A 16,187-nucleotide genomic window follows, 5' to 3' on the forward strand; every position below is an offset into this window, starting at 1 on the left:
CTAAAACAAGGAAGTTCATAGCCAGTAGCCAATAGCTGCCCTAGCGTGGCTTTTTGTCCGTCGAACTAGCATACAGACGGCGGACTTTTTGACCGGACTCGATTTCAACGGATTAATTTAAAACATGTTTCAAATCTAAGTCCGTCCAACTTTTGAGAAAACAAAGTCCGCTGGAGCCCACACACGATCGAATTGTCCGACCAAATCCCGTCCGCCAGGCAAAGTCTGTCGTAAAGTCCGCTCGTGTGTACGCGGCATTATAGTGTTTTCAGAGCTTCATAAACACAATGAAGACACATCATAAATGTCATAGAAGTGTTACTGAGCATTGCTTCCTTCTGCATAATCATCACACGTGTGAGTGACTCCTAAGGGTGTCTATTCCATCCTATTTCCTGCTTGTTAGGAATATGGATGGTCATTCCATATGTATGTAGCGGGACCCTCGTAAGGGCTGCTGAGTTGGTTATAGCAATCCGCCAATCACCCTGCTGCCGACCTCCCATTCACCATGTTAGAGACATTAAACAGTCAATGATTTAATTTTCTTTCTCTTTATTGCCAGGATATAATTTGGAAGAAACAAAGGAAGTATGAGATGCCCATAGAGATTTCACTTTGATGGGTATCATCCATGACCTTGGCCTAGTAAATGGATTTTTCCCTGTAGAATCCTCACTGCAGACTATTGCTTCTTCTGTTACTTGGCATATCTGACTGAAGATCTTCTACTCACTGCTTCCAGTTAATGCAAGAAGAATCACTCTGAATAATTCCCCTCTAGACTGATGTGGTTTTCCTGTTACATATCAGAGAGCCAAAGACCTATACCGCCTATCTTCCATGGCTCAAAAAAACTAAACAGCCTTACAGTCTCTGGAAGTTACTGTCCACTTCTGTTCATGCTGTGTTCCCTGGCCACACAGCATGCTTCACTACTCGCTCCTGCTTCAACTTCTTTATGTTACACTGACCTTCTCCTTTGGATCAAAGTCCTGTGTTTCCCATGTCACAGAACACCAATCTACTTCTGCCACTTCGTCTACTTGATCTTCTCCAGCATCAAAGTCTTGTGTTCCCTGGTCACAGAAACTCGATACTTTCTCATAGAGATGAAGATATTTCCCAAGACTCCCACCTAGTGACTCCTCCATTCCTCCTCCGCGCAGGGCGCAACCCCATGTGGAGACGCCCGGTACAGCACCTCAGCACTCCATGCTGCCTTTCCTGTGCTCCAACTCCCCCCTGGAAGCATGTGACCCCAGCTTATATGGGAGACCTGTCCCCTGCCAATACCGAGAGATAATTGGTCAGGGCTCCTCACATGAGCTGCCTGCCACTCAGGTCTCAAGTTCAGCCTCCCTTCCAGAACAATTCTTCTGAAAGCAGGGGAGGATCTCTGAGCCAGAGTACAGGGACCACACCCCCACTATACTGACACTCCCATTCCCAGATCAAAACAAGCAAGCCTGAAATGAAATACACAAGCCTGGCTAAATTTACCTACACCTGGGCCATACAGCTAGAAAAATACTACTTTAGCACCTACCTTTAGGTAGAGGGCGTTACATGTACATAGCCCGGTCACTGTTCTACTATAAGGGGAACCCCAAATCCCATGGATGAGATTACAAAGAGAAAAATTCCCTCAGAGAGAGGAGAAGACATGAGAAGAGGACAGGTGATAGAAGATTCTACATTGGTGAGGATGGAGGACACCCAGAGATAGAAGGAAACACTGACAGACGGGAACAATCACAAGACGTCACATTTCCCCATCACTGCAGATCACACATTTCTCTTACCATAATTCATGAATTTTACTCTCCGGGTTCATCAGAAAGGAAAGAGTATCAGACTTCCTTTTATATCCTGAAGAGGAGGAATCTTCTATTTTGTCCTCTCCTGGACAATCTTTACTGGAAATAGTACAACCCAGAAATCTAAAATCCAATAATGAGATAATAATTACCACCAAGAATGTATGACATCTAAACCAAGAATAACAATGTAACACCCAACATTTCCCTTCCACATGGCTCTGGCTCTACAGTCTCATACTGGAACTGATGAGGACTTCTCATTGGTGGCTATGAGCGGTCTTTAAATTCACACTCCAGACAAAACTTTTGGAATCCTGGAACACCACTTTGGTTCCAGGTATAAAATGCAGTCCAGATATTCCCATCTCCGCCCACTTCTGCAGACAATTGGCCCCTCCAATGTTGGGATGATGATGTCACACCCCTGGCATTATTTCCCTCCCCCAGATCTCTGAACATGAAGCTTTCCCTCCAAATGTTCTGTGTGATAAATGGTATAATTGCGGGGCAGGGAAAGGGTTAATAAGATGTGAATGACGTGATTGTTACCAGAAGTTGTGTAGAAGGTGATATGTGGGAACCACCATTTAGCTCTGGTTCACACAGCACAACATGAAAGTCACAGCGACTTCCAGCTTGACTATTCTCTACAACTTCCCGGCAACCAGGTGTGACTTCAAAGTGACTTTACTGAGAAGCATTCCTATGTGACTTTGATGGATCCGTGTTCATAGCGTGTTTTGTCACATGCAAAACATGGGTCTGCTAACCGTGATTGGGGCATCATTAATAATCAGGCTGCATTTACATCTGCGTGATTCTGAATGCACATCAACCGCGTAGAAATTGTGTGCTTTGCCGCACGTTTCAGAAATGCGCTGCGACCGCGCATCACGCATGTACTGCAAAAATGGCAAGGCAAGCACGATGCATGTTTCCAAAACATGTGGCAATGTATGCGTTTTCCTGCAGGTTGCCAGGCATTCAGAAACGTTCAGATGTGAACAAATGGTATTGCAAATGCAACTTATGTTGCCTCACATTTTCAAAATGCATAGCAAAGCATGCGTTTTTCTTGTGGGTTTTCATGTGCGTTCAAAAATATGAAGATTCAAACATATGGTAATGCAAGTGTGATGCGCATTGTCGCACGAAACACGCAGCAAAGCATACATTTTCTTGTGGGTTGCCGGGCAGTTGTTACCATTCATTCACATCTGCACATTTTCAACTGCACAGCAACCTGCAAGAAAATCCATGCTTTGCTGTGCGTTTCATAAATTCAGAGCAATGTACGTCATGCTTGCGTTATTATTCATTTGCAGCGGCACATTTTTGAATACCAGATATGGCAGACCACAATAATACATGCGCTTTGCTGTATGTTTCAAAAATGCACAACAAGGAGCATTGCTTTTGCATTACCATTCATTTACATATGCGCATGTGTGGCGTGTGTTGCTGTGCATTTTTTTGACATACGAAAAAGCACACATTTTCTGTGTGGGTTGCCTCGTATTCAGAAACACGCATATGAATGCTGGCTAATTGTTAATGACACCCCAATCGCAGTTAGCAGACGCATGTTTTGCTGCCAAGATACATGACGCTCCATGACTGAGAAGATTCTTGAGCTACTTTGGGGTGTTTGTTGCATGTAGGGCAGAACATTCCAGTGAATGGGCTCCCTATACACAATGTGTGCTTACACATGAAAAATACACAACTAATGGAAGTGGGAATGTGCGTTTCCGCTACGCTCAGGTGTCTGGGATGTGTTTGGGAGGAAGATTTTAGGCAGCAAGGATGACCAGGGAGGAGAGGTGAGGGGTAAAGAAGCCTGAGAAGTCACAGCAAAGTCCTAAAGATTCAGACAAATGTACAACTTTCTGGCGATTTTACATTAAAGTCTATGGGAGTCGTGCAGCACAAGAATCGCTCAAAAGTAGTGCAGGAAGTATTTACTTTTGTTGCAGTGAAGAGGGAAATATAGATAGGTAAGGGAGGAAGAAATGGTATAGTCATTTAGAATAAAGATATAAGAAGAGTGGCCCTGAAGGGTAGATGTAAATAGTGAAAAAACTTCTCTAATGCTAATCAAAGAGGGAAGGGGGCAAGATAATTGTATGGTTATATGTATATGTGGTTTTTGGACTTTGGATTTTTTACTACTTCCCCCCCCTGCCCCAGTCTTGACAGATTTTTTTTTTTTTTTTTTGCGAGGGGAGAGAGGGGGGAGGAAAGGGAAGGAAAAGGGAATTACACATATAAATACATTTATGGACACTAGAAGATTAGAAGTGAGGGGGATTCCCCCCTCACTCATTATTTTATAAAGGGGGAAGGGAGGAGAGGGGGGAAAGGAAAGGAAACACAGATACACGATTTATAATAATTATGAACTATAGGGATATTATTCCCTTCCTTAAGCACAAATGTACTCTGAGGGGGGGGGGGGGGTTGTTTTTTGTTTTTTTTTCTCACAAATCACATTATTATGAATTGAATGAATAGTCATTATTATGACTATTGACATGAATTAGAATAAAGGGGGATTTATCTCATAATGAATTGAAGTGATTAAACACTTAAGGACTAGCCTCGTTTTGGATTTTAAGTGTTTACATGTTTAAAACAGGTTTTTCTGCTAGAAAATTAATTAGAACCCCCAAACATTATATATGGTTTTTCTTCTAACACCCTAGAGAATACAATGGCGGTCATTGCAATACTTTTTTTTGCACCGTATTTGCGCAGCGGTCTTATAAGCGCACTTTTTTTGGAAAAAATTCACTTTTTTGAATAAAAAAATAAAACAACAGTAAAGTTATCCCAATTTTTTTTTATATTGTGAAATATAATGTTACGCCAAGTAAATTGATACCCAACATGTCATGCTTGAAAATTGCGCCCGCTCGTGGAATGGCGTCAAACTTTTACCCTCAAAAATCTCCATAGGCGACATTTAAAAAATTCTACAGGTTGCATATTTTGCGCTACAGAGGAGGTCTAGGGCTAGAATTATTGCTCTCGCTCTACCGGTCGCTGTGATACCTCACATGTGTGGTTTGACCACCGTTTTCATATGCGGGCGCTACTCGCGTATGCGTTCGCTTCTGCGCGCGAGCTCGTCGGGACAGGGGGGTTTTAAAAATTTTTTTTTTTATTTTTATTATTTATTTTAAAATATTTTATTTATTTTTACACTGTTAAAAAAAAAAAAAAAAATTGTGTCACTTTTATTCCTATTACAAGGAATGTAAACATCCCTTGTAATAGAAAAAAGCATGGCAGGACCTCTTAAATATGAGATCTGGGGTCAAAAAGACCTCAGATCTCATATTTACACTAAAATGCAATTAAAAAAAAAAAAAAAAGTCATTTAGAAAAATGACATTTGAAAAAATATGCCTTTAAGAGGCGTGGACGGAAGTGACGTTTTGACGTCGCTTCCGCCCAGCAGTATCTTGGAGATGAGTGAGCGCCATCTTGGCCTCACTTGTCTCCTGACACACAACGGAGGAGGACGCGATCGCCTCCGCCGCTAACGACGGCTCCGGTAAGCGGCGGAGGGCACCGGATCGCGGCGGGAGGGGGGGGGGCCCTCTCCCGCCACCGATAAAAGTGATCTCGCGGCGAATCCGCCACAGGGACCACTTTTATCTGAAAGCCGGCCGCCGCACGAAAACGGGGATACCGGGGTTATGGCAGCTAGCTGCTGCCATAACAACGATATACCCCTTCAAACTTAGGACGTATATATACGTGCGGCGGTCGGGAAGTGGTTAATGACACGAATTAGAATAAGGGGGGGATTTATTTATGATTTTACATTTAAAACACTTTATAATTATAAGCACGATTGTACACGGAGGGGGATGGGTAAGTTTTTTTTTTTTCCCTCTTTTTTCAAATACATAATAATGAATGGAAGGGATAATGACACGAATCAAACAAGGGGGAATTTATTTATAACATTATTTTTAAACACTCTATAATTATAAGCACGATTGTACACGAAGGGGGGTGTTGGGGGAGGAAATTTTTTTTTTTTTTGTTCTTTCATCACATATGTTAATGTTGACTGCTGGGACAGGGGGGAAACTAGGAGATGAAGGATGTAATGTGTAGTATGTTTTTTTTCTGTGGATTGAATATAGGGCTATAGAATGTTGTATAAATGATGTATATATAAATGAAATAATAAAATTTTTATTATTAAAATAAAAAATTCAGCAATTAAAATAACAATAAAATCTTTTTGTTTTTACCTGACCTGCGACTTTACATGTCATCAGAATGTCGCTGGAAAATTGCTGTAGTGTGAATCAGGGCTTAGGGCTGAGGAAAGTGTGAGTTCCCAGGACTTCTAACAAGTGTGGTAGACGGAGAACATGTCTGATAATCACCGTTATACTGTATGCAGGTTCCTGCCCATTCTATGAATTCAGTTAGGATATCCTCACATTCACTTACCTGACCTCCTGACTCCTGTGTAGGAATGGAGATAGAAGTTTCTGGCACTCTGGGCCCACAGTGAGTTTTACAAAATGTATAGACTGAAAACGTTCTCTCTCCAAAGACTTCAAGCAATAGATCAGCTGCTTGGAATAATTCCTGTCCATCCACAAGTGACCAGTATCTGAGCCCTTCAGCTTCAAACTTGTATAACCAGACAAGACGCTCCTAATGAAGTCCTTGTCCTGAGTCTCATACAGACAGAAGATGATCTGAGTAGGGAAAGTCTCATTGATGTCCACTATGACCCATTCTATCATTGTAGATCTGTTGTCCTTCATGGCCCATTCTATGATTGCAGGTCTGGCTCGAAGTGAGATGGTGATTCCTGTGATCTCTGAGAATGTCTTCACCTGATTTTCATTTAAGAGACCAAACAGGAATTGTACAGATAATGCTAAATGTGAGTAATCTGAACTGTAGTCATGGAGTGTTTTCCCTTTACAGATCTCCGGGAGGAAAGTACCTTCCATAGACCCAGACCCATCATCCATCCCATAATACAGAGCAGCAAGGAACTCCTGTACACTCAGGTGGATGAAGCTGTAGCAGGTTTGGGTCCGGACGTCCCAATGAAAGATGTTCTCATTCAGAAATACAGACTCCACCTCATCCAGAGAAAGTCCATGTCTTTCTAAATCTTTCTTCTCAAATAAGATTTGTTGATTCAGAACTCCCTGATTGGCCAGAGCACACAGCTTCTTCAGACAGGTTTGTTTCCTGTGTACAGACTGCTCCTTCTTGCTGTGATGGGTTAGTAAAACCTCCAGGTAGAGAAGGTAAAGAGAAGTCATCGTTTGACACCGAATTGCATCCAAATCTTTTCTTATTTCTTGTTTCATTACAGTGCAGACAATCCAGCATTTGATGGGGACGGCACACATGGTGTACACAACATCATTCTCTTTTATTATACTGAGAACCTTGTCTGCATCTTCTTTATTTCCAAAGAATTTATGGACATATTCCTCTTGATCGTTCCTTGTAAATCCCTGGATTTCCACATTCCGAGAATCATTGATGAATGTGTTAAGTTCCTCCATGGCCAGTGACCTTGTGGTGATGATCAGAGAAGATTGAGGGAGAACCTGTCCCCCGAGCAAGCTTTGGAGAATTATGTCTTTGTGGGTTTTCATAGACAAATCAAGACAACACTCAGATTTCTCCTCCAGAGTCCACCTCAGTTCATCAAATCCATCAACTATGGTGAGAAGTTTTCTCTGACTTCCAGGATCCTTCAAAATAGACACCAGGTCATCTGAACTCAGTCTGCAGGCTCTGGATAAAAGTCCCACAAGACTTATGTTTTCAGGGATGGTGTTGATTTCTCTACAGCTCAGATAAAACACAAAATCAAACTTGTCTTGGTAGAGATCTCCAGAGGCCCAGTCCAGCATGATCTTCTTGGAGGTCATTGTTTTTCCAATCCCAGCAGCTCCTTTTAATACAACAATCTTAGGGATGAACCCATATTTTTCAGGGTCAAAGAGAGCCTGGATTGTAGTTGGAGATCTTTTCTCCATGATCTGTAGATGTCTTCTGCCTGAACTTTTTATTTCTTGTTCTTTTCCCTCTTTATTCTGGGGTCCATTTATCATCAATAACGTGGTGAATATTTCCTGTAGATAAACAACCTCCCCCATACAGGAATTATATTCTTTAATCCTCTGGAACTTCTCTTTCATGGACTCTCTGTGTTCCTCTCTGATGTCTTTATGAGAGAAAGGAGAATATTTTATTCCTCATACATACATGAAATAGTATTTATAAGACAGAGTTGGAAATATTGTATTCTAACCATAAACCCAAATAACGGGACCCTAAATGAAGATGTCCCATGGAAATACAGGAGGACTGTGGAAGCATCCAAACTATGGACACACCATCAAGACCAGAGGAGTAACTAGAAGCTTCAAGGCCCCGGTGCAAAAAACCATGAAGAGCCAACATGACAGCTGTGGCCCTTTCCATCCGTCCCAAGTCCTTTCCTCCAAGACAGAGTTGGAAATATTGTATTCTAACCATAAACCCAAATAACGGGACCCTAAATGAAGATATCCAATGAAATACAGGAGGACTGTGGAAGCATCCAAACTATGGACACACCATCAGGACCAGAGGAGTAACTAGAAGCTTCAGGGCCCCAGTGCAAAAAACCATGAAGAGCCAACATGAGTGCTGTGGCCCTTACCATCCATCCCAGGCCCTTTCCTCCAAGACTGGGGCCCTTCCCTCCAAGAGTGGGGCTCTTCCCTCTAAGGAAGGGGCTCTTTTTCTAGCCCTTTCCACTTGTTCCTTTTGTGGGCCCATTATAACCCTGGTTCACACTGCTGCGACTCATCATGTGACTTGCAACACAAAGTCACATGACAAGTCAAAACATATTCATTTCAATGGGTGCTGTCATAATCAAGTCGCAGCAACAAAGAAAAAGGATCCTGCAAAACCTTTCTGTGACTTTGGTGCGATTTGAGTGCCATAGACCACAATGTTAAATCACAAAATCACAAGCAAGTAACAAGGAATCTGCAAGCAAGTTGCAAAACTTTGGAATCATAGCAGTGTGAATTGAGCCCATGTTCTGAAGTGGGCACCCTTCCTGCCATCTTGGCCCCCCTACAGTGGTGGAATGCCAGGGCCTGGTCTCAAGTGCAACCTTTGCGACCCTGGTAGTACCTCCACTGATCCAGACTACAAAAGAACAAAATATTCATCCAGAAGAGATTTCATATGAAACGTGGATGTTCTACTAACCTGAGTATCTGTTGTCATATATCATCTCCTTCAGTTTAGCTGAAAATAAGATTAGGGAAGTTATTAGTCCTGACAAACCTCTGAAATGTATAAAATAATAACTAAGAGAGTTATTAGTGTAGCAGATCCTCCCAGACACCATCATCCCACCAACCCTCAGTAAATTGGAGTCTCTCCTCCTCCAGGTGATGGGGAGTGTCTTTGTCTGCCTGGTAACATCTCAACACATTGCAGTGACATGTGACCATGGTGGGGGGACCAGAAAAGCCCCCAATTCTCTATTGAGGGATTACAGGCACACACCTAGAATCTGGAGCCTTGACTCCTCTTTCTGATGGAGGTTCAGTTGGATGCATGGGGCACAAGGCTCAGAACCCCGAGCAACAATTAATGAGGGTCTCCTAGGAATACAGCTATAAATATGGAGGTTCTGTATAATAGACAAGTGGCTGTGATTGTATTGCTCTGCTCGGCATGCTGAGTGATGTCATTGTGTTATGGTGACTGACTGCCGGCATCCTGGAGAAGTGTTACTCTGCTTCCCTTTTACATTTTATTTTATTCTGTAAACTCCCTCAGTAAAGATTGTTTAACCCCTTAGTGTTAAATATGAAGTACTTGTGTGCTTCTATGGACCTCACAGCCAACCAAAACTAATATACAAAATAAATACCAAAGGATAATATATCACCCTAAAAATACACATGAAAATACAGCAACTATTAGCAAGTGACCTCAACACTCTTAACACAAATAATGATAATAAAAAATTGTGCGCTAATGCAAGAAGCTATGAAGCGAAAATAGACAAATATGCATGGATGACTATCCCCAGTTTAAAAAAAAATACAGTATTATGCGATAAGATGTGATAATGTGTGAAACAGTGATAAAGAGCTTGGATCAAAAGCAGATATTCATATGATTTTACATAAAAATAATAAAATAAGTCCCAAATAATAAAGGGCATGTGCTTCAAAAAGTGATGAGATGTGAAGATCAAGTGCTGAAAAAGCAGTTCTTGAAAGTTGTGAACACAATTGCTCCCACCATCCAGACATCCACCCGAGGTGTGCTCTAGCAGCTCACCTTAAAAAAAGACCCCAACAGGTCTAATGGAACTTTGGTATACAGGTCCTTTATGGCAGTTCACATTCCACTCTCCTCTCCTCTCATTATAGCATGAACCCAGGGATGTGGTATATGGCTCAGTAATCGGGGATAAATATCCGCTATACTGGATTAGATCTCCTCCTCTCTTCCATTCACAGGCCATACAAAACAAATAAGAACTCCATAGTGTAGTCATTTCACAGAAGAAATGGTTTTATTAAAACCTAATACCTTACTTCTAGGTTAAAAGCTAGCAATATTGTTACAATCCCTACTTCCTGTCTCAGCCGTGATGTCACTGACCCTTCCTACTTGTTACGTCACTGGTCACGTGACTTTTTCAAGGATAGGAGACAGGTGACAGACGTCGGGCTTATAAAGCCCAAAGGTTACTATGGAAACTTATAAATAGTATCCCAGGAATCACGTGTCCTCACAGCCACTGGTGGAATTACAAAAAGCAGCCCCCAGTGGTCAAAGACAAACATTACATGACAAAAAAATGGTGCAAAATATTAGGGTGAATCGCAATTCATTATAAGACATTTATAATCACAAAATGTCACTAAAATAAAAAACAACAAAAAGCCAAAAAGGAAACAAGACTAAAAAAATAAACAATGCAATGAAATTAAAAACAGAAAACATGTAAATAAATGTTGTTGTGTAAAAGCTAATGAAATCTAGTGAATTGTCTAACTACGCCCACATTAGCCTAACCATTGATAGAGGTAAAAACAGCACCATGCAGCTTTAAAAATACCTGAAATAAATATAAAAATGCCAGAAAAAAACTGTGTAGGGACTAATGACATCTAGTGGGACAATAAGGTATAAACACCCAATTTAAACATTAATAGAGGTAAAAACAGTGCCAGCTAGCTTTAAAAAATACCAAAAGTAAATATTAAATAAAAAAATCAATAGTTGGAAATGAAACAATTGAGGTCAAAGTCAATATTCATTCCTTGGGGATGGAACAAATTTAACTCATAGATCCATTTAGACTCACTTTTACTTAATTGGTTGACCCTATTTCTCCATCTCCAATGGGGCTCAAATTTTTCAATAGCCCAAAATTTTAATACTGTAGGATCTTTCCCCTAAACAGGGGAAACGCGTCGCGTTTCCCCTGTTTAGGGGAAACGCGACGCGTTTCCCCTAAACAGGCTTCCACTGGGAACGGAGACACGGTGACTTGTCTCTGTTCCCAGTGAAAGCCTGTTTAGGGGAAACGCGTCAGGTGGAGCTAGAGGCTGTGACGCCATCACATTTTTTTAGTTCTTTCCCCATGCAGTCAGTCGGTTTGCTCCCTTGCTGCATGTCTGCTAAAATTTGCAGTTGAACTTTTTAGCTGTTTTTTTATCTGGTTCCCGTTTGCTGTGCACCTTTGAAGTTGTTGATTTGCGGTTCCTAGAGTGCTGTGTGTCATTGCTGTGATCAACTGCAGTGGAATTTGTTGAAGTGACTTTGAAAAAGTTTTTTAAATAAAAATGTTTTGAAATACACATCTGCACTATGGAGTTTCTCCCGCTTTGTTCCCACTGGGGTGTTCGGCTTATATTATGGATAAATCAAAGATTTAAATTATTCTGGAGCTGTGGAAATCTTTCATACCAAAAACAGAGGATACCTGTTCTGTGGATCGGGTTAAGTGGATGAAGATTCTGCGACTGACATCCAGGTGGTAATCAAGGAAGCCGGCAGGCTAGTGCAACAAGCTTGTTTGATCTCCCTAACCAGAGATCCATCTGATCCAGTAAGCGGCCTCTTCTACTATATTTCTGAATGGGAAGATCATCGCTGTATTCCAGTAGAAGATTTATTTCATCGTCAGCATAATATATGTTTCTATGAGGACTGAGCTTGATTACATATAATTTTTATTGTTTAAGTTTTTACACAGGATATTCAGGGGGGAGAAGTTCCCACTGACAGACTGTTTTTTTTCTAGCACTATCTTTGAGATGTTGAGTGAATACTACATTGTTGCTGACTGAAAAGTCCTTTTTTGCAACATTGTGGCTGATGTCACTATACCACTATATTTCACTATATGATGTTCACAATATTATTTTGAGTAATGAGTGGATGCTACATTGTTGCTGACTAAAAAGTTTTTTTAACAACATTGTGGCTGGTGTCACTATACCACTATATTTTTTAATATATTTTTTACTATATTATTTTCACAATATTGTTTGGAGCACGTTAATTCAATATACAGAGGAACTATAGCAATTTCTTCAAATAATTTTTTTTTTTTTTACATAAATTATTTTGGATATTTATTATTCAATATCACATTTAGGGTTCAAACCACTAAGGATCACACACACTGTATGATATACACTGTGTTAGGATGCGCGCTTGTCACTATATAAATATTTTATGGTTCTCTAACTCTAACCTCAAATCAGGAAAATTAATGGTTTTAGTATGATACTCAAATGTCAATTGGATATTTCTGTTGTTGTTGTTCAGTCATTGAAAAAAATGGGTTAAACTTTGCACATCCCCAGTCCATATCGCTATCAGATCATCAATATACTTTTTATATAATACAATTTCAGGTGGAGGATCCCTGAAAACAAATTCCTCTTCCCTCTTTGGCATAAAAAGATTGGCCATGCTGGGGGCGAACTTTGCACCCATCGCAATTCCCCTAATTTGTATATAATAATCTGAATTATGCCCAGAATAGCTGCGATGCAGATCATATTCTACACACTTAAGAATCTAGGATTTTTGTTTGGATACCAATTCACTAAAGATTTCCAGGGCCCATTTTGTTGCATGTAAAGCTTTATCATGGTTAATGATCGTATATAATGATGATACATCGGCTGTTGCCAAAAGTAATTGTTCATTTCTAGACATGTGCATTCGTTTTCGTCCGAATGCATTTTCGTCAGAATTTCAGGTATTTGCAGAATCTGAAAAACGAAAGATCCAACATAAACAAATGCTTTATTTTCCTTTTCGTTGCTACAACAGTTCGATATAGATAGGAGATTCGACATGATGATGACAATAACAATCTGTGTCCATCAAACCTGTGGTTGAATGTGCCTAACCTTAACTCTATTAGTCCAAGATTATTCTACATAGAGAGAAAAGATTTGACATAGAGAGAAAAGATTTGACGTAGGGGAGAAAAGATTCGACGTAGGGGAGAAAAGATAAATAAAAATAATGATGATGAATGTTATTGGCTGATTGTAACCAAAGAGGAGGAGAAGTAAAATAGCTAGAACTAAGCACACACGTACTTTGGCTTATGGTGTCTGTTGAAAGTTCTAAGAAGATTCGACGGAGCAGGTAAACTATACGGCGTCGTACAGTTTAGCTGCTCCGTCGAATCTTCTTTGAACATTCGACAGACACCATAAGCCTTCAATGACAGATTCGACCCTAATTTGGATTTTCGGACGAATGAAATTTTTAACGAAAAACAAAATAAATAAAAACGAATTTCGGGAGTAACTAAATACATTTATTTTTCGGACGAAAACGAAATTCCGAAACAAAATATTTCAGTGTGCACATGTCTATGAATCATTTCCCACATCAATTTCATTAAAGAACTTAACTTCTTTAATGAAAAAGGTCTTAAACTGGTTCTACGCCCTTATTCCGCATAAAAGACCTTTCACCAAAACATCTAATATGACAAATTGGGAAAGGGAGCTAGGCTCTACCTTCACTTCTAAAGAATGGCAATGTGCTATCCAGTCAGGTTATCTCTATTCCCAATGTGCCAACCACTGGGAAATAATACTAAATAATAATATTATAATATTAATAATAATACATAATTCACAGAAGCTATATAACCCCTGTGAGGCTGTCACAATTCTTCACTCTAGAACCCAATACCCTTTGGAGACAATGTGGTACAAGAGACAGTATAACACACATTGTATGGGACTGCAAGAGTGTGCGTAGTTTCTGGAATGAGGTTTTTAAATTAATTTCCTCAGTAACTGGCTTTTTGGCTTTTTCATTAGACCCACCCCTCACCTTGCCCTACTCACCCTCTCTACTAATAATATACCAGAAGTACCAGAAGTATGATAATACAAATTCTTATAGCTGCACGTCTGACTATAACTGCAAAATGGAAATCTACTATGACACCTAATATCAACAAAGTAGTACAAAGGGTTAATGTCCAATACTCTTATGTAAAACACTTTGCTGTCTATTCTAATAATTTAGGCTCTTTCTTATCATAGTGGACGCCATGGACTTCACGTTATACAGATGAAAACTAATTTTACTGACAATCTTTACAAGCATGTATGTAACCAAGCAATCCTCAGGTTGTGATACGGGTTTTGTTTCTTTTGTTCTTACTTTATTACTTAACTTCAAATTTTTCTGTATTAGCTCATATGCATAAATCATTAACATAATTTTTTTATTTTATTGTTTAAACTTCAATAAAAAACATTTGAAAGAAAAAGGTCTTTAAGTTTTACAATTTCTGATGAAAAGAAAACAAAGAAAAATTAGTAAACTTATGCCGTGTACACACGGACAGACTTTTCGACCAGACTGGTCCAAGGGAACGAATCCATCTGACAATCTGACCGTGTGTGGGCTTCATCGGACCTGCAGTGGACTTTTTCGGTCGAAAATCAGACAGGCTTTAGATTTGAAACATGACTCGAGTCCGGACGAAAAATCCACTCGTCTGTATGCTAGTCCAATGGATGAAAACCGACGCTAGGACAGCTATTGGCTACTGGCTATCAACTTCCTTACTTTAGTCCAGTCGTACGTCTTCACGTACAAATCCGTCGGACTTTGGTGTGATCGTGTGTAGGCAAGTCCGTTCGTTCGAAAGTCTGTCGGAAGTCCGTCAGAAGTCCGTCAAAAGTCCGTCGGAAAGACCGTCGGACCTTTGATGCCCGAAAAGTCTGCCCGTGTGTACACGGCATAAAACAACAAATAGTGGAATGTAAAGAAAAATTGTAACCACATAGCAATACAACCCAATTTACAATACTTACTAATCAACTTGACAGAGTTCTGGAACAAGAGGACTTAGAAGTCAAACAAAGGAAAAAGAAAAAATATTTTAGACACCGCTGATTATAAACAGGATCAGGTGTTTAAATGGCAACTCCAATTGCAAGGAGGGAACCATGCATCAGCCAACACTACACCAGAAAGAGGTGAGGCTAACCTCTCCACGTAGGGATCAGAGGCATGGGTCACCTGCACCTCCTAGATGAGAAATAAGGGGTAACAGCAGGCATCTAGGACCCCCAGACCTTGGTGGGGGAATAAGGGCAACCAAAAACCCTGGTTCAAGTCTCCAAGAAGACTACACTGGCATAATTAATATATGGGACTAAATATGGGAATCACAATGGAAACAATAATTAGCTTAACAATAGGAATTGGAATAAACCAACATTACCACAATCATGGAAATCACTATGATTAGTATGATGACCCAAGAAGGAGCCCATTGCCAACATATAACAGATTTGAACCTCTGAGGAACCACTATGAAGAAGAGACTCCTCTGCCTTTTTTAGATCAATGGAGGCATGAAAGATCCCCACCTTGGCAGGAAAGGATGGAAGATCAGAGAAGAAGTCCAAATCCAAGAGGGGCAGCAGAGCACTATGGAAGGTCCAATAGAAAGAGTGTAAGAGTCCAGGGCTTACTACGCATGCACCAATGGCGCGTTGCTGCAAGAGAAAATCCGTGCCATCTGAGCATGCACCAAAGATGCCTCAGGGTGCCAACCCGCACCTGCGCAGAAGACTTGATGGAAAAGGGCAGGAAAATGCCCAGGGCGCACACAGGAAGTGACCTCAACCTGATGGAAAAAGACAGGAAAATCCCCAGGAGTCTCACAGGAAGCGACCTCAAACTTCCCTATATAAGCCCAGCCCAGACACTGCCAAATTGCTGGATTATCTTCAGTCCCCCCTTGTTCCTGTGCTAGTGTGTGATCTG

The 16,187-nt window shown here is 40.6% G+C and overlaps 1 protein-coding gene across 1 annotated transcript in view; it reads right to left on the reverse strand.

The window, feature by feature from the left end:
- The window catches only part of LOC141133714 (NACHT, LRR and PYD domains-containing protein 12-like), a 200,615-nt gene that overhangs the window by 153,090 nt on the left and 31,338 nt on the right, over window positions 1-16,187 (reverse strand). Inside the window, exons 4-6 of the mRNA XM_073623234.1 lie at window positions 9,096-9,134; window positions 6,300-8,052; window positions 1,806-1,943 (exon numbers count right to left, since the gene is read on the reverse strand). Coding sequence (XP_073479335.1) covers window positions 1,806-1,943; window positions 6,300-8,052; window positions 9,096-9,134 — 1,930 coding nt within the window. The remainder of the gene's footprint in view (window positions 1-1,805; window positions 1,944-6,299; window positions 8,053-9,095; window positions 9,135-16,187) is intronic.

This window comes from Aquarana catesbeiana, linkage group LG03, assembly GCF_042186555.1.
Source record: "Aquarana catesbeiana isolate 2022-GZ linkage group LG03, ASM4218655v1, whole genome shotgun sequence".
Lineage (NCBI taxonomy): Eukaryota > Metazoa > Chordata > Amphibia > Anura > Ranidae > Aquarana > Aquarana catesbeiana.